At 37.2% G+C, this 26,840-nt stretch overlaps 1 protein-coding gene across 2 annotated transcripts in view; it reads right to left on the bottom strand.

Annotated features, from left to right (window-relative positions):
• LOC150091231 (adenylate cyclase type 1-like) overlaps positions 1–26,840 on the bottom strand; it is an 845,725-nt gene that overhangs the window by 48,228 nt on the left and 770,657 nt on the right. For both annotated transcript variants that reach the window (XM_090374793.1, XM_090374796.1), the window contains exon 19: positions 21,701–21,821. In XM_090374793.1, the coding sequence (XP_090230919.1) occupies positions 21,701–21,821 (121 nt within the window). The remainder of the gene's footprint in view (positions 1–21,700; positions 21,822–26,840) is intronic.

Below are 26,840 nucleotides of genomic sequence, written 5' to 3'. Positions count from 1 at the left end.
GGTTTTTAAATTGCTTTTGTATCGAAACAAAAATATACTGCCTGAAGAAGAACACAGCATTCAAAATCTTGCTCATTCTTGACAATGCGCCCAATCATCCTGCACCCAAATGTGATAGTTACCTTTCTTCCAGTAATACAAGTTCATTAATTCAGCCAGTGGACCAAGGTGTTATAGCTTCCTTAAAATTTTATTACCTAAGAAGATCTTTTTTACAATTGGTAGAAGCTACTGATGGAATAGGCAGTCTTTCAATTCAAGATTATTGGTAGAATATAACATTCTTGATGCTGTAAAAAATACCGAGTTTGCGTGGGGTGAAGTTAAGAACTCAACAATGAATGCAGTAAGGAAAAGCTGTGGCCACAAAGCTGCACTAAAGAAGCCACAGTAAAAATGCTGGAGGTAGTTGAGATTGTGAGAATTGGCAAAATGATTAGCGGAGAGGGATTTGAAGAACTGGAACCAGCAGAAATCACAGAAGTCCTTAAATCTCGTAGAGAACAATTATCAGTGGACGAAATTTTTTAACAATGTTAAGAAGATGCACACAAAAATTTGACCACAAAGAGATTAGCTGAGTTTTTAAGACTTGCAAATCAGCTCTGGATATGGATCCTAATTTGGAGAGGAGTTTAAATTTTTGCAGAATTTATTTTCATTAGCTTTAGTTACTTATGAGGAAATTTATAGAGAAAAACAACGTGTTCCTAAGCTAACAATTTTAACTAATTTTTTCCAAAAAGTGCCGGATACTGTTGCAAGTTTATTACAAGAAAACAGCAACAAAGAAGCAATGCATTTAGATTAAAAATCTAGAGGTACATATAGCAAGATTAATTTTATGGGCATTTGTAATTTTTTTTCTTACAAAATGAAGACAATTTTTTTCACTTTATTTATTTATATTTTTGCATATTTTTTTTTTGTGTACAGGTACGGAACCCTCATTATTTCGTATAAACAATGTTTTGCACTGCACGGATTTGGACTGTGCAGTGTTTTCCCAGAGCATAACCCCCACACAAATCGAGGGATGACTGTACTTGGATTTCAGGACAGCTTTTGATACTGTTGCACATAAAAGACTGCTGTATAAGGTGGAGAACTCTAGCATTAAGGGCACATTACTGCTAGATAGAGGTATGGTTGAGTGTAAGAAGACAGTGTTGTTATCAATGGGCATGCTCTTCGTGGACTAATGTTATCAGTGGAGTTCCCCAGGGTTCAGTGCTGAGCTCATTGTTTTCAATATTTATTAATGAAGGTACAGACAGTTCTTGCTTTATGAGTTCCCAGGTTTACAAGTTTTTTTTTTGTTTCAAACTATCAAGTATCAACAAAATAGAAAATATGAACATTAATTGCAAAAAATGAATGTTAAACATTCATAAATACCGCATTTCAAACCATGCACGTAGCTATACAATAAAGTGTATCCAGCTTTACGATATTAATCCATTCCAGAGACACAATCATATCATGAAAATATCGTAATGTGAACACAATAACACACTGTTTTTTGGTAATTCGTTCCACAACCTTGGAAGTTGAAATTTTCGCTATATAACTCTCTAAAAGGTTGTTTTTATAGTGCAAATTGTATTAGTTACCAATTCAAATCACTAAAATGCACTACACTTTCATCGTTATCATATGTTCTGTTATAAGAACCAATTTTGAACACCTTTGTGACATTTTTCTAAAGCACATTTCTGGAGGTCACGATCATAAAACAATTTGCACTTTCCGGTTTATTAGGCTTTTCTGTTAGTGCAAGCAATTATAAATGGGTAGTAAACTCGATGTTATTGCATTTCCGAAAATATCGATAGCTGGAATTTTTTTGTGTTATTATGGTGAAATGTGTTTCTCCTTTAATGAAATCTTCAATTGTATAAAAAACAAATTTTCAGAATCTTCTCTTCATTTTTTTTTTTAAGCTTTGTAAACTTGTTACTCTGTGCAAATCGTGTTAGTTGCAATTTGTGTGTTCTGTTAAAAAATGCTTATGCATTTATTGAAATTTATAAAGAAAATAGAAGATTATCTTGGAAACAAACGCCTCTTGAAGCATTTCTGAAGAAGATGACTCCTTGTGCAACAAACCAAGGTGCCTCCATAGCCAGGTGTAGCAGTGCATAGCAAACGTTTCTTGATTAGACCGGGGTTCGAGCCTGTGACCACCAAATAAGGAGGATGCGGAAAGGTCAGGGAATGACCACCGCATATCCCCGGAGCAATATGGCCTTAGTTGCTAATGCTTCTAAAAACCAAATAACAACAGCAACAAACCAACGAGTGCTGAGCCAATAATAAGTGATCAATGAGTGTGCATTTAGTCAATGATGAAGAATAAACATTCTTTAAAATTTGTAAGTCATAAATAATTTCTTTATTATTATAATTTGCTTGATTTTACAGGCTATGTTTTAATTTCCTTGGATAAATCAATCATTTGTTTAAACAAACTAATTAGCTAACTAATTTTATTGGTGAGAATGTAACCCCTATTTTTAACATTATGTCTATGGGATTTAATTCCCGCTTTACGAGTTTTTGCTTTGCGTGCGCGCACACTAGGATGAATTAACTCTTAAAGTCTAGAACTACCTGTATATCAGGTTCAATGTTAAAGTTTGCTGATGATACAAAGGTTGGCGTGATGTTTAATGACCTGGAGCTTTCTTGGAGGATGTCAAAAGAATTTTGAATGGTAGGTGGTGGTGGTTGTTTACCAAGATAATCAATACAAGAGTTAGAAGAAAATTAATATACTAGTAGATCAGCTTTATTTTTAGCTGAGGTGGCAATAGAACCATCAGGTTTTAAGAGAAGTGGGAGTGTAGCTAGACAACACTTTTGGTTAATAGCTTTGGCAAGAGACTAGAATGCTCAATTACCGTATGGACAAGAAGCGAGTTTTCTACTCTCAGCCTGTTCAAAATCTAGTTTTGACTAATTAATGACATTCTTATCTTGTACAGCCTTAGCATATTTATATATTTTATATATATATATATATTATTTATATATTTTATATATATATATTAAAGCAAGGTAATGGAGATTTCCAGGACTGCTGGGAGACAGTGGAACAAGTAAATACATGGGCTATGTTAGGGTGGCTAGGAGCAGGAAGGAACAGGTGCACGTATACTTGTATGTACACCAATGCTAGGAGTATAGTTAATAAATTTTATGAGCTTGAAGTGCAAGTGAAGACATCATCAGAGACACAGGTATAGGCGATGCAGAGTTAGAATTTGGGGAGTACAATGTGTATAGGAAGGATAGACAGAATAGGAAGGGAGGAGGGATTATGCTATTAGTTAAGAAACACAAAATCTAAGGAAGTGCATCCAATTGATATTTGGTGGACAATGTAGTGTTGAGTCTGTTTGGTGTGAAATGGGAAAGGAAAAACTAGAGTAGTAGGTGTGTGTTATAGGCCTAATGAATCTGATTAGTATAATGAGCAATTGTGCAGAGAAATAGAGTGGGTCGGTAAACCAGAATGTCTTATAATGGGAGATTTTAACTTTCCAGATATTGACTGGAACTTGTGGTTTGGTCACTCGCACACTAGCAAGACTTTTGTGGATTTATTGGATGACTGTTTTCTACAGCAACATGTTCAAGAGGCAACCAGAGGGAGTAATACTCTTGTTCTGATTATCAGTAGTGATTCTTCATGCATTAAGAATCTGAAGATAAAGGACCCACTGGGCGACAGTGATCACAATGTATTGATGTGGGAATTATTTAAAGATGTAACTACCATCAAGGCTAAAGGGAAGGGCTTTTGCATTCGTAAAGGTGACTACAGAAGCCTCAGACAGCTTTTAAATTGTGTACAGTGGGATCAACTGATGATGTTACCAACAGTGAATTCTAAATGGAAAGCCTTCAGGGACATAATTTTGGAGGCTACTAGGCTTTTCATTCCAACTAGAAAAATACTGTTCAAGGTTTAGGCCTAAATGGATGTCATGAATTATTGAGGCTAGTGACAGAGAATAGAATGTATGGGATGCATATAAAGTATCAGGCGACACAGAAGCCTATGGCAAGTATAAACTAGTCTGTAATCAAGTCACAAAGGAGCTTAGGCAGGCGAAGGCAGATTATTCGAAATCTTTGGCAAAGGATGCAAAGAAAAACAGCAAGGAGTTCTTTACTTATGTAAACTCTAGAACAAAAGGAATGAATTAGATGGGTTGACTATTGATGATCATGCTCAGGTAGCTGATAAACTGAATGAGTATTTTGCATCAATTCAGCAATTCACACATGAGGAGTTATTCAATGAGGGGGAGTGCTAGAAGTTTATCAAACGCTAACAGAGAGCTAAGTGATCTTGTAATAACTGAGAGCAAAGTGGAAGAGAAATTGTTGAAGTTAAACATAAGGAAGGCACCTGGGGTGGAACGGATCTGTCCAGTTATATTAAAGGAGGCAGCAAAGGAAGTAAGCAGGTCCTTGGTCATAATTATGAGAGCTTCCTTGGACTCAGGGGAGATCCCCATGGATTGGAGGTGTGCAAATTTATCACCAATTCACAAAGGAGGTTCAAAAGGTGACACAAGTAACTACAGACCTGTTAGTTTAACTTGCGTTCTGGGGAAAATAATGGAATCACTGGTTAAAGAAGCATTGCAGAATCATCTACAAGACTGCATTAATAGTTAAGACACAGCATGGGTTTGTCAAAGGGAGGTCTTGTCTGACCAATTTGATTGCTTACTATGATGTGGTCACAAAGGGACTGAATGCCAAAAATAATTTTGATATCATATACTTGGATTTCAGGAAAGCTTTTGATACTGTTGCACATGGAAGACTGCTGTACAAATTGGAGAGGTATGGCATTAAGGGTAAGTTGCTACAGTGGATAAAGGGATGGTTGAGTGGGAGACAACAGAGAGTGGTAATCAATGGACACTGCTCCTCGTGGACAAATGTTATTAGTTGAGTTCCCTGAGGTTCGGCGTTGGGCCCATTGTTGTTTTGCATATTTATCAAATATTGATGAAGGTACATCAGGTTTAATGTCCAAGTTTGCAGATGATACAAAGGTTGGCAGGGTTGTTAATGACAGTATGTTGCTCCAACGGATCTAGATAAGTTGGGAAAATGGGCTGAGAAGTGGCAACTGGAGTTTAACATTGACAAATGCAAAGTACTGCATATAGGTAGCAAAACCGAAGAGAAATGTACCAACTGGGTGTTACTACACTCAGGGAAGTGGAAAGTGAAAAAGACCTGGGGTTACTGTGCAGCCAAATATGAAGTTCGCTGAACAGTGCAGATGGGCTTCCAGGGCAGATCATGGAGTCTTGTCAATGATATATAGGAATTTTGCTAGCAGGGACAGGGAGGTGGTAATCTTCTTATACAATGTAATGGTTAGGCCACACCTAGAGTACTGTGTGCAGGTCTGGAGGATTCATTTTAGGAAGGATGTAGAGCTTCTAGAATGAGTACAAACAAGGGCAACAAGATTGGTGAGGGGAACAAAGGGGTGCTCTTACCAAGAAAGGCTTAAGTTCTGCAAATTGCAGTGCCTGGAGAGTAGGCACATGCGAGGTGATCTGATTGAGGTGTATAAGGCCTTGAATGGGTTGAGCAAGCTGAATGCTGATGGGATTCTTCGACTTGCTCAGACTAAGAACCTGAGGGGGCACAGTTTCAAATTGAGGAAAGATAGTTGTAGAATAGATGTGCGGAAATTTGCATTTAGCCAGTGGGTAGTTGATTGATGGAACAGGCTTCCATCTTTTGTTGTGGAAGTTAATAGCCTGAATAAATTTAAGGCTGAGCTGGACAGGCATTTGGAACGAATGGAGGGATGAAATGTTAGGTGTTTTTTTTTTTGGCTGTTGCTGCATAAGCTTGTTTTATTGCATTGTATGCCTCTGCTAATGCTAAGGCTAATAAGGAGGTGATATCACCTTGAGTACTGCATACAGGTCTGGAAGCCTCGTTTTAGGAAGGATGTAGAGTTGCTGGAACAAGTACAGAGAAGGGCAACAAGATTGGTGAGTGGAACAAAGGGTTGTTCTTACCAAGAAAGACTTACGTTCTGCAATTTGCAGCATCTGGAGACTAGGCACCTGCAAGGTGATCTGGTTGAGGTGTATAAGGCCTTGAATGGTTTCAGCAAGCTGATGGGATTCTTCCTCTTGCTCGGATTATCCATCTGAGGGGTTATAAATTCAAATTGAGGAACGACAATTGCAGAATAGATGTGTGGAAATTTGCCTTTAGCTGGTGGGTGGTTGATAGTTGGAACAAACTTCCATTTGTTAGTGGAGTTCGAAAACTTAAATAAGTTCAAGGCAGAACTAGACAAGCATCATATTCTACTAATGCTAATGCATAAATCCAGCACGTGTCCTCTTTTATTTTATTTATTTATTATTATTTTTTTAAGTCTGGCTAGCCCATTCCTCCCTCTCCCCTTGCATGATTAACTATACTTTGAAATATTCAAGTGTCATGATTTGGAGATTCTACTGTGTGTTCTTTGAAATGATAGCCAAATTTCAGGAGCTAGTTAATTAGGCAATTTTAAGTCTAAAATGTTACATAAACACTTCTCCCATTCTCAAGCATTATAGACCTCTGAGCATTTAAAAGTTGGTAAATATCAAGGAAACCACAACAACTCAAGTATTTCTTAAAATGTTTTCTCTACAGCAAATATGGCCCGAGGGAAACTTTTTGGAGATACATAGGCGAAAACTTTACTCCACATAAAAAAGACAATTTAATTCTATAACAGCAAACAAGAAAAAAGCACTTACAGTTTTGATTATCTGTATACAACTAGATGTTTCAGCAACTACACTGATGCTTTCCTGAGTCAAGTGAAGAAAGAATTTGGAGAATAACAGCTACATTAGATGCTGTAACATGGGAAAGAAAAATATCGTTACATAAAATATAGTCGCAACTGGTTAAAATGGATCACGTACAACACATTCTTTACACCACAATTGTACTACTGGAAATAAAACTAAAATCATCAATACTCAGAATGCTTTTTGAGCATATGTAAATGTGCATTTCAGCATGGACTAAATTGTTTTACATTCTGGACACTAGAAGCTTTTGGCTAAAGGTGTCATTCAACCTGGGTGGAGAAGAAAAATATTTTCAGTTGGGGGGGAGGGCAAATTTTAATCTTCTGTTGAGATGAAAGGTGCTTCTGGGATGTTTTTCACACACCACTGCAACTGTCCTTAGTTGCAGGGATGTGTAACTTGAGTGTTGGAGGTCAAAATGCTCTTTTAGTGCAGAGGGGAACTTTTCCATGGGACATGCAGCTCAGGAGTCCCTTGTGAAGTTGTTAAAAGCAAGCCAGCCAACCTTAGCAGCAGAGATTAGGAAATGGATAAATAAAAACACAGCAGTTGATGCCAATTTGAGAGAAAGCTGTCCTTCCGATGGAATAGCTGTGGATGTAGAATTAGGATTAGCTATGTAGCTTGTGTGTTTGAAAGTGCACTACTTTTAAAAATGGTCACCCTTTTATTTTTAATAAAATTGTTAGGGACCATTTGAATAAGGAAATCCTTCTTTGAATTTTCTGTATTGGTGGCATCTGCCCAAACCAAGGATTGTGGTATTATCAAAATCAATGTATTTGCCAAGGCTTATACAGTGTGATGCTGTGTTGAAGATGCTGTCATGATTAAACCCCAATTTATCAATTAAGCTGCTTACAGTGCTAAAAGCCATACCTAGGCTGCCAGACCTCAAAACAAGATTTAAGGAGCATAAGAATGACATTAATAATGCCAAGTAATATCAGACACAGCATCCCACAGGTCTTGGTCACTACAATATATATGGATTTCTAGTTTGGATAAATACTGGCAACACAGGTAGTTCAAACTGGGGTTTTTATGAATAAGAAATGGTCCCAACAATTTTAATAAAAACAAAGGAATCAAAATAGCCCACATGCCAGACCTAAGGTCAATAATTAGGCATGAGAATGCCATCCTATAGGTATCACCTTCTGAAAGATAATCCAGTTCCCAATCCCTTCCAATAAAACTGAGTAACTTGTTTGTATTGGGGTTTAGTGGTGCATGGACGATGTGGGTCATAATGCACCACTGAGTAACTACATGAAACCCTTGAGCCACACATCTCATGGCAAAGTGCTTGTGTGCACCAAAGCAGCATCTTACATACAGACTTAGATCAGTCATATATGTAATCAACATCTGGAAGAACCTTCAATTTCGAAAGAACATAGTATGCTTCCCCTCCATACAAAACAATTTTTCTGTTTCTGTGCAGTTCTCAAACTCCAACCCAGGCTGAGTAACCATCAGTAAGAATAGAGTGGGCCCTAGGCTGGATGTCGCCTGCCTGCAAAGCTGAAATGGGCGTCCCTGCATTGCCAAGCGGGTGCCCCCAAACATACTAAACTTCATACTAACACTTCGAAACGGGGCCCACCTTGTAGTGGCGCCCACCTGCAATGCAGGCCTTGAGTAAGAAATGTCTAGCTTCTGGAGACACAAGTAATTCAGTCCCCTAGACAACAAAGTCCATCCTAGAGTGCATCTCTACACATGGTCAAAAAAGTAAGCTGAGAATTCACAGTTTTGGTTTTGTTTTCAAAAGTAAAATCATAGCATAAGGAATGTGTTATACACTGAGTGGCCACTTTATCAGATAACCTGCTCTTTTCTTGAAATGGAGCTATATTAGTAACAGCATCACATATTATTGTACCATGTGCTATAAAGCAGGTAAGCAATTACATAGGGATATATGCAATTCAGTACAAGAATGGGCAAGACCAGTGATTTGACTTTGAATGTTTTTTTTTGTTAGCGCATCAGCTTCTGTGGCCATAATGCACCGCCGACCGGGCTAGCCGGGTGGGTAAAGCGCCTGCCTGGCAACCCAAAGGTCACGGGTTCAAATCCCGCCTCGGGCTTGGATCAAAGTGCTGCAAAAAACCTTGGGAGGTGCACTATGGCCACAGAGGCCGATGCGCCAATAACTACCAAACAAAAACAAAAAACAACCATAATGCACCTCCCAAAGTTTTTGCATTTTCTCTGATCCAAGCCCGAGGTGGGATTCGAACCCGCAACCTTTAGGTTGCCAGGCAGGCACCTTTGAATGTAGCCTGGTAGTCAGTGCTAGATGCACTGGTGTTGAGCCTTGGAAATTGCAACACTGCTGGGATTTTCATGTACCAACTGAGCTTCAGTTGATACGAGAGGCCAGTGGAGGCTGACAAAACTTGTGCAGGGTAACAGAAAGGCTGTAGTCAGCCTTTCTGTTACTCTGCACAAGTCGTACTGTTATTAGTACAACGGTGGTAAATAAAGAGACATTTCAGAATGCCTCATAGTACTTTGTCGCGGCTGGGGTATTGCAGCTGATGACAAAACTAGGTTTCACTTCTGTCAGCAAAAAGACAAGTGGGTCCAGTTACTGTGGATTAGTGAATGACTAGAAAAATGTTATCTTGTCTGATGAATTCTGGCTCTTGCTGTTTCACACTGATTGAGGACCAGAAAATGGCAAAAACTGCATGGGTCCATGGACCTATCATGCCAGGTGTCAACAGTGGAAGTGTAATGTGGGAAGTGTTTTTGTGGTGAAAATTGGCCCCTTCGTATCAATGACAAACTTTGTATGCCACAGGTTATCTGGAAATTGTATCTTATCACAGTATTCCTTCATGTGTATCCATTTATGAATGACCTCTTCAACCAGATAATGCACCATGTAACAAGACTAGAATTGTATAGAACTAGTTCCAGGCACAAGAGAGTGAATTCAGGCTACCAATGGCCTTTCATTCATCAGATCTCAATCAAACTGAGCAGCTATGGATGAGGTGGAAACTCTTCAGAGTATAGATCCATGACTATCCAATTTGCAACCTCTGGAGGAAGCAATTCAGTGAACATGGATCATCATCCCTGTGGCACTTTTTATTATTTTTTTGGCATGGATTCAACTGTGCCAATAAATCCAGGTTGTACTGGGTACTAAGATTTGGTTTTGGTTTGGTTTTTTTTTTTAGGAGCATTAGCAACTAAGGCCATATTGCTCCGTGAATATGCGGTGGTCATTCTTGACCTTTCCGCATCCTCCATATTTGGTGGTGACGGGCTTGAACCCCGGTCTAATCAAGAAGCATGTGCTACACACTGCTGCTCCTTCCCACCTGGCTACGGAGGCGCGGGTACTAAGAGAGGACATGCTTGATATTAGGTAGATGTATCTAATAAAGTGGCCATTGTGTATATGATACATTTTAACCAAAATTTTTGCAGCTATATTTTGTGCAACTCTGTGTCATTCTCTGAATTCTCTTTGCACTGAGAAAGCCGACCAACACAACCGAACACTACACTGTGCAGACCAACATCAAAACTTACACTATCCCTGGCATTTACAGTTTATACTACATGGTTTTAGGGGAAATCCCCAGTACTGCTCGGCAGTAAACACCATACACTATGATACTGAGAAAACCATTAATACAGTTGCTGAAACATTCATGTCTATAGCTATAGAAGATGGCTAAGATTTTCTATCATTTTTTTTTTGAAGGTAGCTAGTTGTTCATCTGGCTACCTTCAAATACAGGAAGTCCCTGACTTACGTAAGGGTTGCGTTCCATGGAATGCTACATAAGTCGGAATTTCCCCCATGCTTGTGCAGTTCTCGCTGAGTTGATTGAATCAAAAAAGAAATGTTCAACGAACATGTAAATATAATTATTTATTGTATTTATTCAATTTTTTTATCTCATGCACAGGAAAAATTACAAAGCATGCAATTCAAAAAAATTTCAAAATTATAAAATTACAAAAAAAGAGAGGAGACAGGTATAACATCAGTAAGTTTTACCTCTCAAGCATTGTTGCCAGAATCAACGTCTTCAGCTGATAAGTACGCCGCTGCGGAGGTTGAGAGCTGTGGAGATTTAGAAGAAGTTGGCTGCTCAACCTTACGAAAGAACATATTAATGGATGACTGGATGGTCGCTTTTTTCTTTTCATCGTAGATTTCTTTGTAGCGAGCAAGCATATCATTCACCCCTCTGTTAAGAATCATTCACTGTCAGGATCCATCTTCTCAAACCTCGGCATTGTCAATGCAATTTAATGAAATGCCATTGCTATCTCTCTGGTGATGAAGCGTCCCGGCTCCTCATTTGGTTCATCTTGAGCTTCGTCAGCATTTTCTTCTTTTATTATAAATGCCTGCAAGTCAGTAAGTTCCTCGTTAGATAATTCCTTCTCTTATTCCTCCATTAACTCCTCCACATCTTTGGCATCAACCTCCAACTGAAGTAGCTCTGCAACTTTTACAATCTTATCTGTAACCTCTTCGTATGATTCGTCTTTTTCAAATCCTTCAAACCCTTTTATGTGCCGTGGACATATTTTCTTCCATGCACCATTTAAACAATTTTTAGTAATTTCTGCCCAGGCCTTATTAATGTTTAAGATGGCATGGTAAATACTGTAAAATTTCCAAAAGTCTCTTAACGTAAAATTTTTCTCATCGTCTACTGCAGACAATGCCTGAGCAAATGTGTGTATATAATATGCTTTTAAATTTGAAACAACACCCTGATCTGTAGGTTGGATGAGTGAAGTCATGTTTGATGGTAGAAATATGACTCTCACGTTCGAATTGAAATCATCTAGATGCGTAGAATGTCCAGGAGCATAATCTAACAGAAGCAAAATCTTGAAAGGAACGTCGTTGTCTTTACAATATTTTTCAACCTCAGGAATGAAGTAGCATTTAAACCAATCCTCAAAGAGAGATATTGTTATCCATGCTCTCTGGTTCGTTCGGAAATGCACGGGTAGAGTGGCTTTATTGAACCCTTAAATGCACAAGGATTTCCAGAATGGTACACAAGCAATGGTTTTAATCTATAATCTCCCACTGCATTAGCCCCAAGCAAGAGCTTGGCCCTATCTTTTGAAGCCATGAAACCTGGCATTGTATTTTCCTCTTTGGCAGTGTATATTCGATCCAGCATTTTTTTTCCAATATAGAGTAATCTCGTCAACATTAAAAATTTGCTGCATCGAATAGCCACCTTCATCAATAACTTTTTCCAACACATCACAAAATTTCTCTGCAGCTGCAGACTTCGCTGCATACTTTTAACGTTGTGGAAACCAGCGTGATTCTTGAACATATTAAATCACCTGTTGCTTGCCACAAATTTGGGTTGGGGTTCGCCGTACTTATCCTTACTATCTTTATAAATACTTGTTGCTTTTGCTTGAATGCTCATTAGACTCAGGGGCACTCGCTTCTGAATCTGATTTTCCATCCATATTATTAACAGCTGTTTCATCTTCGATATAGCACCTGAACACTGTTTTCTGATCACTGTTGATCTCAAATGCATTGATCCTTTGACATGTTCTTTTATACGTGCACTGTCCTTTAAAATAGTATTCACTATTAAAGCAGCTAGACCTAATTCCCTTGCAATAGATGAGAAAATTTGCCCTGCTTCGTACTTCTTAATCATTTTCATCTTCATTTCTAAATCAATTCTGTTTCATTTCCTGGCACTACTTAAACCACCACTTGCACTTTTCGTTAGTCACTTTCCCTTCATCATTGTAATACATAAATAGCAATGAAGAGAAGTTTCTGAAAATTTGTTTTTTATATGATTGAAGATTTCAGTGAAGGGGAAACACATTTCACCATAATAGCTTAAAAACCCAAACAATTTCAGTTATTGGTATAATTGCAAATGCAATAAGATTGAGTTTACTATCCGTTTATAATTAGATGCACTAACAGAAAAGCCCAATAAACTGGAAAGTGCAAATTTTTTTATTGTTTTATGGTTATGACCTCCAGAAACGTGCTTTAGAAAAATATCACAAAGGTGTTCAAAATTTATTCTTATAATGGGAACATATAATAACAATGAAAGGGTAGTGCAATTTTCATTATAAATATGACCTTTTAGAGAGATAAATAGCATAGTAATATAGCGAAAATTTCAACTTCCAAGGACTTGGAACAAATTACAAAAAAAAAAAAAAGTGTTATTGGGTTCACATTATGATATTTTCATGATACCTCCATTTATTCCTACGGGATGCAAAATACATTTCCATGATTTTTTTAAGTTTTCACTGGCCGGCAAAAACTTATGTAAAGTCGAATTTCCGTAAGTCGGGGAGTTCCTCTAGTTTATAAGCATTTCTGAGTTTAACAGTTAATGGTGACAGTAATTTCTGTTATGAAGCATAACTAAAGTAATTTTTAGATAAAAATTACCCATACGTCCCATGATAGGGTTTAAATTGGCTCTCACTGTACCCCATGCACAGCCTACATTTCCAAGCAGACTTTGTTCGCTTTTAAATACAAAAGTATAATTGAGTAGCTAACAGTATCTGTGATTCAAAAACTAGAAATTGCACCCAAGATCCTTTCCTTGTCTGCAATTTTTGGTTTTGCCCCCCACAGGAAGCCTGTTGACCTTGATGGGCAGAACTGTCCACCTCGTCTGCTGACAAGGCTAGTAGGGGCCAGACGTGTTCAAAGCTGCTAAGTGGATTTTTCTTATTTATGGATTTGAAATTATTGTTTTTCTAAAACTTTTGATTTAAATTTAGCAGTATAGCATTATTTTGTGATTTTCTGATTAATTTGGTGTATTTATTCTTTACTCGGCCTTGCAATTGCATAAAAGTATCGGTAAGAGTATCCACGTGTACAAGTCGCAACTTCGCTGAACGAGAAGTTTTTTTTTTTAGCCATATTTAGCCGCTTATTGAATATTTTTTACATCAAATTATTTTTTGTAAGTAGCTTATAGACCTAGTAAGGATCGTTAGTTTATTCTGAATTGAGACAGCGAGATTTGAAAGTTAATTAATACTTAAGTGTCCATAGATTACCGTTCGTAACTTCCCGCCTTTGTCTTTGTCATACGATCGTTATATATCGAAACTAGATAGCGTTAGTATAGTACAGGTTATAATAATTTCAGTGATCGGTAAAATCTATTAAACTTCTTGAACTTCGTTGGCATTTAAATTGTACTTTTAACTAAATACACACACCGACTTAGATTACAAACGTAACATAATTAATTAATACATAACTGATATGGAAGTTATATAAAGGGAACTCGGAGATAATTAATACTTGACACTAAAAATATATATATATCCTGTTATAACTGTGTTGGGAGATAAGTTAGGGTTATAAACTGAAATTGAAATTTTATTTAAATTAAAAGAAATCATGGCTCAGACCAGAGCAGCAAAACAAAAGGCTCAAGCTAATGGAAGTGCTGTGTCTCAGAGGAGAACTGAGGGGGGGCAGTTGCCTTCTGAATCACAGCCTTCTAAAATGCACAGCTTGCATGATGTTTGTGGAGCATTCAGGTACGGGACATAATATTGCCATGGGGGATGTCTTTGTGTGTGTGTGCGATGCAAGGAGTGTATCGAAATATCAGGCAACAACTCAGCGTTCTTATGGGCCTATATGAGAGCTTGAAGGACAGGGTGGATGCCTTCGAAGGAACTAAATTGAGGGGCCCATCAAGCTCTCAGCTGCCCACATCAACGCCAGAGCTTGCACTTGGTCGTCGCGCAACACAGCGGCAACCCCCAAGGCAGAATGCGCTGGTCCCAAAGGAACTAGTAGTTGTTGGTGACTCTATTGTCAGGAAAACGGGGAACATGCTTTGTAAAAAGGATAGGTGGAACAGGACCAGGGTATGTCTGCCAGGGGCAAAGGTTGATGACGTTGTAGAGCAATATCATCTTTTAAGGGCACAAAAGGTGATATAGTTGTACACGTTGGCACTAATGATATCAAGAGTAGGAGACCGGCAGAATTGCTTAACAAGTACAGGTCACTGTTGAAAAAAAAAGCCGTGAAATAGGGTTGAATTTGAAAGTGTCTGCAATTCTGCCCAGACACGATAGGAGGGAGTATATGATGAGAGCCTTGTCGATCAATTCGGCCCTGGAAAGATTGTGCAAGGCTCAAGGGGTAGAATTTTTTTCAGCCTGGACTGTACTTGTTAACAGGAGAGATTGTTTCTACAGGGATGGGATACACTTAAATAGAAAGGGTGCAAGAATATTTGCTGATGCTATCGAGGCATTGTTAGGTGGGTTGGAAAACTGCTAGCTTGGGGGGAGACAAGACGAATAGATTAACAGTAGCCACTGGCAGAGGTGAAAGAGATTCTTGCACTGCTTCTATTGGAATGAGCAGAAGCCTGAAAAACAAGATGCAGGATATTTCAGAGACTGCTGGGAGTCAATTGCGGTACAAGTAAACACATGGGTTGTGTTAGGGTAGCTAAGAATAGAAATAGGTGCATGTATACTTGCATGTACACCAATGCTAGGAGTTTAGTAAATAAATTTGATGAAGTATTGCTCAAAACATCAAAGGCAGATATTGTTGGGATATCAGAGACGTGGTGTCACACAGATATAAGGAATGCAGAACTGGAATTTGGGGAGTACAACATCTACAGAAAGGATAGACTGGATAGGAAGGAAGGAGGGGTTATGCTATTAGTTAAGAAATACATAAAATCCAAGGAAGTGAAGCCAGTGGACATCGCTGGACAGTGCAGTGTCGAGTCAGTTTGGTGTGACATAAGCATTGGGAAATCAAAATTGAGAGTAGGAGTGTGCTATAGGCCTAATGACTCTGATGAGCATAATAAGATACTGTACAGGGAAATAGAGTGGGCCAGTAAATCAGAGAGTCTTATAATGGGAGATTTTAATTTCCCAGATATTGACTGGAATTTGGGGGCTGGTCACTCACGCACTAGCAAGGCTTTTGTGGATTTATTGGATGATTGTTTTCTACACCAGCATGTTCAGGAGGCAACTAGAGGGAAGAATACTCTTGATTTGATTATCAGCAGTGATTCTTCATGCATTAAGAATCTGCAGATAAATGAACCACTAGGTGGCAGTGATCACAGTGTGCTGAAGTGGGATTTACTCAAAGAGGTAACTACCATTAGGGGTAAAGGGAAGGGTTATTGCTTTCGTAAAGGCGACTACGATGAACTGAGACAGTATTTAAATTCTATATAGTGGGACCAACTGATGATGTTACCAACAGCAAATGCAAAATGGGAAGCATTCAAAGAACTTATCTTGGAAGCTACTAGGTTTTACATACCAACTAAGAAATATTGTTCAAGGTTTAGGCCTAAATGGATGTCAGATGAACTGATGAGGCATATGGCAAAGAAGAAACATGCATGGGATACATACATACAAATTAACACATGACACAGAAGCCTATGATAGATATAAGTTGATCTGTAACCAAGTTACAAAGGAGGTTAGGCAGGTGAAGGCAGATTACGAGAAATCTTTGGCAAGGGATGCAAAGAAAATGTCACCCCAATTCACAAAGGAGGATCAAAGGCTGACACAAGTAATTATAGACCTGTGAGTTTAACTTCTGTTCCAGGAAAATTAATGGAGGCACTAGTTAAAGAAGCACTGCAGGATCATTTAGACAAGACTTCAGCTATAGCTCGGACACAGCATGGTTTTGTTAAGGGGAAGTCTTGCCTGACCAATTTGATTGGATACTATGATGCAGTCACGAAGGAACTGGATGCAGGGAATAACTTTGATATTACATACTTGGATCTTAGAAAGACTTTTGATACTGTTGCACATGGAAGACTGCTGCACAAATTGGAGCAGTGTGGCATTGGAGGCAAACTGCTGCTGTGGATAAAGGGGTGGCTGAGGGGGAGAAGACAGAGAGTGGTAATCAATGGACACTGCTCGTCGTGGACTAATGTTATTAGTGGAGTCCCTCAGGGCTCAGTGTTGGGTCCATTATTGTTTTCTGTATTCATAAATGATATTGATGAGGGTATATCAAGCTTAATGTCGAAGTTTGCAGACGATACAAAGGTAGGCAGGGTTGTCAAGGACACTACTGACACTATGCTGCTGCAACAGGATCTGGAAAGGTTGAGCAGATGGGCTGAGAGGTGGCAAATGAAGTTTAACATTGACAAATGTAAAGTACTACACATGGGAAACAGCAACCCCAGAGCAACGTATCAACTCTGTGGTACTACACTGACAGTGGTAGAGAATGAAAGGGACGTGGGGGTGGTTGTGCAGGCAGATATGAAGTTCTCTGAGCAGTGCAGACGGGCTGCAAGAGTAGCTCATGGTGTCTTATCAATGATATACAGGAATTTTTCTAGCAGGGATAAGGAGGTGATTATTCCCTTGTATAAGGCAATGGTCAGGCCACGCCTTGATTACTGTATACAGGTCTGGAGGCCTCATTTCAGGAAGGATGTAGAGCTGCTGGAACGAATACAGAGAAGGGCAACAAGATTAGTGAATGGAACAAAGTGTTGCTGTTACGAAGAAAGTCCTAAGTTTTGCAAATTACAGTGTCTGGAGATTAGGCACCAGTGAGGTGATCTGATAGAGGTGTATAAAGCCTTGAATGGTTTGAGCATGCTCAATGCTGATGGGATTCTTCCTCTCGCTCAGAATAATCACCTGAGAGGGCATAAATTTAAATTGAGGAAAGACAGATGTAGGATAGACGTGCGGAAATTTGCCTTTAGCCAGCGGGTGGTTGGCTGGTGGAACAGACTTCCATCCCTTGTCGTGGAAGTTGATAGCCTAAATAAGTTTAAGGCTCAGCTGGACAGGTATTTGGAACGAACAGAGGGGTGAAGTGGAAGTGGGGTTTTTTTTTTTTTTTTTGGCTGATGCTGCATAAGCTTGCTTTCTTGCATCAAATGCCTCTACTAATGCTAATGCTAACTGTATAATGCTACAACAAATCCAGCAATGAAGGTAATATCAATTCAAGTATTTTAGGAGCTAGTGATTGTGCCAAATAATGTGTATGTCACATTGTTGTTCCTCAACATAATGTAACATAGAAGATTTGTTTCTTATATATTGCCAGATTCAAAAATCTATCTTATTAATGTAAATCACCATAATTAAGAGAGATTAATTAAAAGTTTTTTCTTTTGACAAATCAAATAATAAATTTTATTTAGTTCAGCAAAACTTTTTTTTTTTTTTTGTTAGAATGTCAATACAATAATTTTTAGACTTTTTCTAGGCCAACCTTCAAAACTTTAAATTACAGTTATTCTTTCTTTATTTAACTCCTTGCTACTGCAGTTTGCATTTTGTTTATACCAAGGATAAAATGAGCTTACCACATAAATCATTTTGGGCTACACAACTGTTTGTGTTATCTTTATTTACCACAAAAATCAGAAGGTATGCAAGCCTTAGTCAGCTTTGTAACTTGAAGAGAAATTCTATGCAACACAAAGCAAAGGTGCGATACCTTTGCTTATTAATATATCTTCCCTGATTTTTAAACCATTATCAAATCAGACATCACAGTCATATTGCTCTCTGACTTAATGGTGTCTAATGTAAAAAATTATCTCACAAGGAACTTCACAACTTTGTAAAAAAAAAAAAAAAAAAAAACCATTTAAGTCAAGTGGTATGATTGTGTGTGACCCATTTAAATTCTTAGCTAAGAGAAATGCATGTTGTGGAGTTAGTGCAGAGATTCTTTTTTAACAAAACAATGCAGTTTTAAAATTCATTTTCATACAGTTTGTGACATGTTATGAATTCCAGAATATATGTACAACACTAGGCAAGTATAATTATCTAATAATTAGAATTTCATAACGAAATTAAATTAAAATTTACTTGTTATATAACATAGGAAATAACAATATGTTTTATACAATGTAATTAAATCTCTGGTATAAGTATTTTGAACAATAACATCTTTCCACAAGAGACACACTAGTTATAAACTGCGCCACTTTGTCCACCTGTATGTGCAAAACAAACTTCCCAAAGATGAAATTGGAATAGACAATTTCTAGACTGGGGGAGGGGACCAGAGTGTGCTTGGTTGGCACTGCTCACAATCAGCATGCAAAATAAATCTTGTGATGATTGGCAATGCATATATGGCCACATTAGGAAACAAAAGTTAACATGGTGTTATGAATGTAAGATCAAGCTTTGTTATCAAAATTATATACTTTGTGATCTCATTCATTACTTCAACATGCAAGTTTTGGCTGCAATTTACGAGTACTACCATGTAAGAAAAAGAAACCCCCCCCTCCCCCAAAATGGATTTGGTAAAATTATTGAAGAAGTTACAGTTGAAGGAGTATTGAAGAAGTTACAGGATATATGTACAAAAATAATTGATCGTTGGAACAAACTTCTATCTGGTGCTGTGGAAGTTAGTAGTTTGAATAAATTTAAGGAAGGACCAGACAAATTATTAGAGGGATGGAGAAATGTTATGGGTAGTCGTTTGGCTGATTCAGTATAAGCTTGTTTCCTTGTATCATATGTCAATATTAAAATTAAAAAAAAATATATAGGTGAATGCCTTTGTCCGTAGTTCCTAGCAGAGGTCACTACCTAATTACAACAACTTTTATTCCTGAGGACCACATGAAATGCATGCTTACCCACTAGTGCTAGAACACGTGATAACACAGTATGGGGTAAGTTAATTTGAAGTTTACAGTACTTGTGGATTTTCTGTAAACCAATGTGAAGCAGTGTTTATTTGTGATTTTTAAGTAGACATCATGAAAGGAAGTGTGTAGTTACTTTCAGGTTCAAAACTGAAAGATATATTTTACTTTTGATAGCTGAGAAACACACAGAAGTAGTCTAAGTCTGCATATGACAAGAATGTCATCTACAAAACTCTACAAAAGAATATCAGTTTCAAGGTCAGCCATAAAGTTCTCCTCTCACCCCTTCCTCTTTCTACCTCAGTTTGCCAAGAAGAAAGATGGAGAGTCCCACACACAGTTGTTAAAGTGAGTCATGTCTGTCCAAGCTGATTAACTACTATGAGTTTGTTACGAAGTAGCTGGATGCAACAAATAATTTTAACAACGTATTCTTAAATTAAGTGGTAGGAGACAAAAAGTAATCATAATGGCCAACTGCTCTTCATGGGCTATTGTTATGAGTGGGCTACCCTATGGTAGCCCACTCATAACATTAGTCAGTTCCTTTGCTGCTTTTAATATTTAATGATAATTGATGTAGGAATTTAAAGTTTGATATCTAAATCTGCTAATGATATAAAGGTGGGCTGAGTTGTTAATGACATTAATTAGTATATGCTAAAAGTGGCATTTTTTTTTTTTTTTTTCAGGCTATCTGCCAGAAAAAATGGCAGTTGTGGTTCCTGCATTAGACTAACATGCTATTTGAGTAGCATGAAACTCATGGTAACTAATAAGGAAAAATATTTTTATGTACTGACGGACATAATTCTCTGAATAGTGCAGACTGGCTATTAGAACAGCTGATGTGGTTCTGTCAGTGATATTGAGGAACTTTGCCAGTAAGGATTAAAGAGGTGATTATATTATTCTATAAAGTAATAATTAGGCCAGACTAGAATATTGTATGCAGGTTTGAAAGGCTCATTTTGCAAAGGATTCCCCTGTTCAGAAAAGATCAACAAGCTTAGTTGGAGGCACAAAAGGATATTCTTACCAAGACAGACTGGGGTTCTACAGATTGCATGGCGCCATTACAGAGGTGTATTAAATCATTAAAAGGGTTAAGTAAACTAATGTCAAATTCAGCTTGTTCTTATGTGGTCTGTAAATAATACAATTTAGCTATGGTAGGAGTTAAATCCTTATTTTATAGTAGGCAGGGGAAAAAAAAAGACATTGTCTTTTCTTACTATACCACTTTGCTTTCTAGATGGAAGCTTCAGTGCTTGTTGGCACCTCACTGGTGGGAGGCTGAGCACACTCTCTGAACAGCATTGTGGTAGACTTACAGTTTGAGAAATCAATGCCTTTTACAATACAGCATTTTCTTTCTGTTCTTTAAAATAATACCATAACCAAATTTTATTATTTGCAGACTGGCTCAGAACAACATTTCTTGAATCATTTGTGGAAATGTACTGTTCACACCTTTGACACCTCTCGTCTTGTGAATTAAACTATCATTGGGTTTTTGGATGCTATACTGTGACATGCCAATAAGCACCAAAAGCTGTCTGTCTAGGTAGACACTGCATTACTAATAAGACATTTTTCTTTTTTACAGAAACGTTACTTATTAATAGTGGAGCATAATGGTTGGTAGCTTTATAATTTGAGAGATCAGTACCTTTCACAAGACAGCATCTTTTCTGTTAACTGTATCATAAAATAAGGGTGTAAATTCTGTCATACCTAAATTGTAAACTAAATGCTGATGGAATCTTTAATTTCTCTCAACACACACACACACACACACACACACCACACACACACACACACACACACAAAAAGAGAAAGGATGACTGCAGAACAGATGAGCACAAATTTGCATTCAGTCAAAGAGCAATTGATAGTTGGAATAAACTTCCACCTAGGATATGCATAGGTAGTTTGAATAAATTCAAAGGAGTTTTGGGCAAATGAGGTAGGTTAGTTAGTTTTTTTTGTTTTTTTTTTTGCTGATGCAGTACAAGTTTCGGTTTTTGTATCAATTTGCTAATACTAAATTAGTTGAAGAGTTCATGTTGCTTTGTGAAATATATTAGTATATCCTATATTGAAACAAGTTCATCTTCTTACCTACTCTTAACATAAAATTATTGTAAGAATTTTCATTGATATCAGCTAGCCTCTCTTTCATTGTAAATACCAACTCCACAAGGATGCACATAAATTCTGCTGCTGCCTTACTGCTGTCTTCCTAATGAAATAAAATGAAACTGTTTACATTTACTAAAGTGATATTCATAAAAATAGAAAGTATATCTAAACATTACTTTTTGCTTAAAAAAAAGTAATGAACTCAGTTTTTTTTTTAGTCTTAGAGAAACAAATCAATATTGACAATGAAATCAAGAAAAGCTGCTACCTTAAAAAGCAATATGTCAAATTTTAAAAATTAAAATTTTTCCTACCATAATTCATTTGGCAACTTTCAAAAACGTAAGAGGTGCATCTACGAGGTGCAAAAACATATAGGAGATGCATCTGGCTTGCAAAAAAGCAATTTTATTTTGCATCACACTTTGTTTCTCAACTCTTTCTCATCATTATGGATGAGAAAGAGCAAGTGGCAGATGAGATTTCTCACTGTGGCTATGATGGCATTACTTAAAAGCATATACTGTTCTCTGTTTGACTCCCCCTCCAACAGAAGCTGAAACTTTTGTCAACCTAAAAATAATACATGGTAACAACCACTTGAATGCCAGGAAACGAATTTCATCACAAACATGATGAAGGTAAGGTATGCATACTCCCTCAGTCCTGTTTTGTAGTATTATTGCCACTATTTATTAGAAGTAGTGGCAACAACCACTACAGTGGAACAACTCATAACATTATAGTTCTAACACAAATGGTTTAAGCATAGTTGCTGAGTTGTGACTTTTGGAAAGTAGATTTTGTAATTTTTATCAAGAGAAATCAGGAGGAGTTTTTAATTCAGGATTTGGCCTTGAAATTAAATTTAACTTCCAGCATACACATTTTATATTAAGGTACAACTCTGTAGGATTGTTTATCAGAAAATATGTTTTTAAATGTTATTGCACCCAGGATTTTTCTGTCAAAAAAAAAAAAAAAGACTGCTTTAACCAATTTCTGAGTTAAACATAATTTCTTTTGAGAAGCAGTACATAACAAATATTCTTCTATAGTAAGCATACAATCGTTTAAACTAAAGGTCTGCTATATCCAACAAATTCCATTTTGGTGTAAAAACCATTTATTTAAAATTAGGAAGGAAGTAACATGTTTAGCTTCATCTTTCAAATGAATCAAACTTTAAAAATTTATTTACTAAAAAAATTTAAAAACACTAACAATTCCATCTGAATTGGTAGTGCTTGTAACATTGGGTTTAAACCATTTAAACCCAATGTTAAATTCAATAATTAGCATATAAAACAACTTAATTTTGATCCTCTTGCCTATTTTTTTGGTTCTAAACCAAAATGAAGGCATTAATTACACTACTCCTTTTTACTTTCAACAACTTGGCTGTTTCATAGCTACTAAAAACAATAATGTACTTTTGAACTTAGTATGGTTACAATCATACCACTTTCTCATCATTTTCTAACTTCTCTCCTTTCTTGACTGTTGTGGCACATGAAACTGTCAGGCTTGCATGTGTGATGGGCAACAATGTATTTCTCAACGAGATGGTGGGAGGAAGTTTGCTTGATGAAATCAAACAGGCACCATATTTAAAATTAACCAATATAGTAAGTATTACAACATATTGTTCAGATGCCAAAGTCAATAAAGTTCTATACTTTAACGTGGATTTGTGTTTAACAAGGATCGAGGCGAAGCGTGATATATAAAAAAGGCACATAGTTTGACTAACAGAAAATTCTATGAAATTAAAACTTTCTACACATTACTACTATCAGGAATTATTCAAATGCCAATCGTCACTTAGGTTAATTTGTTATATTTCAAGTTTACTTCTGCACCTGGTCAGTTGCCCAACCAAGAACTACTGTACATCATTTCGTTCTTCTTTCATAATAATGTTTGCTAGGTTCAAACACTGAAACATCTATTGCTTTTTCATCTATTTTTTTTTTTTTTTATCTTTAATGACACCAAGAAGTACTGCAAAACTTGTCGACACAAATAATTTCAATTGATGAAATTAGTACTACCTTAGCAGTTATAAAAATATCAATGAAAGAAAATAAATCTTCTCTTGCCTTATTCCACAATCTTGGTGGTAGCCAAGAATCATCCTTCTGATTTAGTTTTCAATGATAATCAACTTCCAAAATGAAAGTAGAAGAATTGACAACCTATGTATCACATTCTTCAACATGTGAAGGATCAACATGTGTTCTTCAATAAAACATGCCCCATTTACTGAGATCGATGATCTCAGTAAATGGGGCATGTTTTATTGAAGAACTTGATGGCATACCAGTTAAAAGGAGCAAGCAAAGTGCTTTATGCTTTTTTACTTCATATTCAAACGAGACACAAAACAAATAAGCTTTCTGCATGTATGAGGTTAACTTGCTAAGAGTTGGAAACTTTTTTAGACTGTTTTGGATTGCTACTACCATACATTTATGATTCAGAAGTTATTTTCTTTGCAGAGCTCATTAACTTGTCTCTTTTTAAACAACTTTCAGATTATGAACTTTATTTGGACATGTCAGCATCTCTCACTAGTGACTGCTTGGTGCAATTTTAAATTCAATAATTTTGAAGTGTTTTTATGGTTTCATCAGCATTACAAACCTCTTTAAACAGAACCATTACAGGTTTCCACTGTTCTACCAGTCTGGTAAACATTTACCCAAAGAGGAACAAGGTGTACACATGCTTCAAGCACTTTTTACATCAGTGATTTACATTAGTTAAAACTACTTAAATCTATCACCAAGTGCATTGTCTTCTCTTTTAATATTCTTGCAATCTCAGTTTTTAGGCCCTATTATAATAGGGGCATTATCAATACCCCAGACAGTTTAATGGAATGCCACATACTTTTGAGGTTGGTGAAATTTGTACTCTGTAAAGTTACCTTTCAGCACTGGAAGAGAGGGGTGTTTTTTTTTTGTTTTTGTTTTAATTTTTTGCTAAGGAATAAACCTTGGAATCACTTTGATTACTGCTCTCTCTAATAAATTTCATTAGCAACCTGCTGTTTTGTTCTTCCACATCATATTTTTTCACTATTAGGTAAACATTTCTGAACAGTGCACAAGCAGTACAGCTCACAGGAAGATAGTTTCATGATAAATAATACAAATAAGCATTGAAATGCTACATCTATGTGTACATTGTTTTAAATAACATTTTATGACACTGGAAATTCACAAAGAAAACTAATTTTTCCCAGATTTTTTTGATATATAGAAACTTCTGGGCATGTCTTCATAAGTCAATTCATATTTCTTTGGCATCTTCCTGAAGGATACTGTTATGTCAAACTTAGCCTTGTTCCACACACAATATATAAATGGGATTTAAATGTTTTGTTTCCTGACAAAAGTACTGATATAAGTAATTACATGGAATATAGCGCTATAATGAATATAAAGGCAGACCCTTGTGTTTTCACACTAATGCAGAGTGTACTTAATAAATTTGATGTGGGCATTAAGTCAACAAATGCAGATTAGCATTTGTACGGCTTATGCTGCACTAGCCAAAAATATTTTCTGAGTTACCCTGAGAGCAAGAGTCAGAAGTAGAATGGAATCACCAGGAAAGAGAAAAATGATCATATCCAGCTCAGGACCCTGGGTATACAGCGTCAGCAAAAAAAAAAAAAAAACTTTCCATTTCACTGATCCACGCATTCCAAATGTTTGCTATAAACTTCCACAAAAACAGACGGAAGTTTGTTCCAGCAATCAACTACCCACTGGCTAAGGCAAAATTCTACACAATCTATTCTACAACTGTCTTTCCTCAGTTTGAATCTATGCCCCCCTCAGGTTTGTAATCTGAGCAAGAGGAAGAATCCTATCAGCATTGAGCCTGCTCAATCCATTCCAGGCCTCATCACACACCTCAATCAGATCGCCTCCCAGGAGTGTAGTCTCCAGAAGCTGCAATTTGCAGAACTTAAGCCTTTCTTCATAAGAGCACCCCTTTGTTCCCTTCACCAGTCTTGTTGCACTTCTCTGTACTTGTGATAGCAACTCTACATCCTTCCTAAAATTAGGCTTCCAGACCTGTATGCAGTACTCAAGGTGTGGCCTGACCATTGTCTTATACAAGGGGATAATCACCTCCTTATCCCTGCTCGCAAAATTCCTGTATATTATTGGCAAGACCCCATGACCTACTCTGACAGCCTTTCTGCATGCACTTCTCAGAAAACTTCATATCTGACTGCACAATTACCCCCAGATCTCTTTCATTCTCCACTACCCTGAGTGTAACACCACATAGTCGGTACATTTCTCTGGGGTTACTGCTACCCATATAGTATTTTGCATTTGTCAATGTTAAACTTCAGTTTCCACTTCTCAGCCCATCTAACCAACCTTTGTATCGTCTGCAAACTTTGACATTAAGTTTGATATACCTTCATCAATATCATTGATAAATATACAAAACAACAATGGGCCCAACACCAAATCTTGAGGGACACCGCTAATAACATTAATCCATGTAGAGCAGTACCCTTTGATTACCACTCTCTGTCTTGAACTCAAGCATCCTTTTATCCATTGTAGCAACTTGCACTTAATGCTATACTGCTCCAATTTGTATAGTAGTCTTCCATGTGCAACAGTATCAAAAGCTTTCCTGAAATCCAAGTATATGATATCAAAATTATTTTGCACCCATTTCCTTTGTGACCACATCATAGTATCCAATCACATTTTGGTCAGACAAGACTTCCCCTTGACAAACCCATGCTGTGTGTGTGAATTATTACTGCAGTCTTGTATAGATGATCCTGCAATGCTTCTTTAACCAGTGACTCCATTATTTTCCCTGGAACAGGGGTCAAACTAACATGTCTGTAATTACTTGTGTCCTCCTTTGTGAATTGGGTATACATTTGCACATCTAGTCCATGGGGACTTTCCCCCGAGTCGAAGGATGCTCTCATAATTATGGCTAAGGGTTTGCTTACTTCCTTTGCCACCTCCTTTAATATAACTGGATAGATCTCATCCACCCCAGGTGCCTTTCTTACGTTTAACTTCAAAAATTTCTCCTCCACTTTGCTCTCAGTTATTACAAAATC

This window comes from Mastigoproctus giganteus, chromosome 1, assembly GCF_048544385.1.
Source record: "Mastigoproctus giganteus isolate SK-2022 chromosome 1, ASM4854438v1, whole genome shotgun sequence".
Taxonomy (NCBI): Eukaryota; Metazoa; Arthropoda; class Arachnida; order Uropygi; family Thelyphonidae; genus Mastigoproctus; species Mastigoproctus giganteus.
This window is presented reverse-complemented; position numbering and strand designations above follow the sequence as displayed.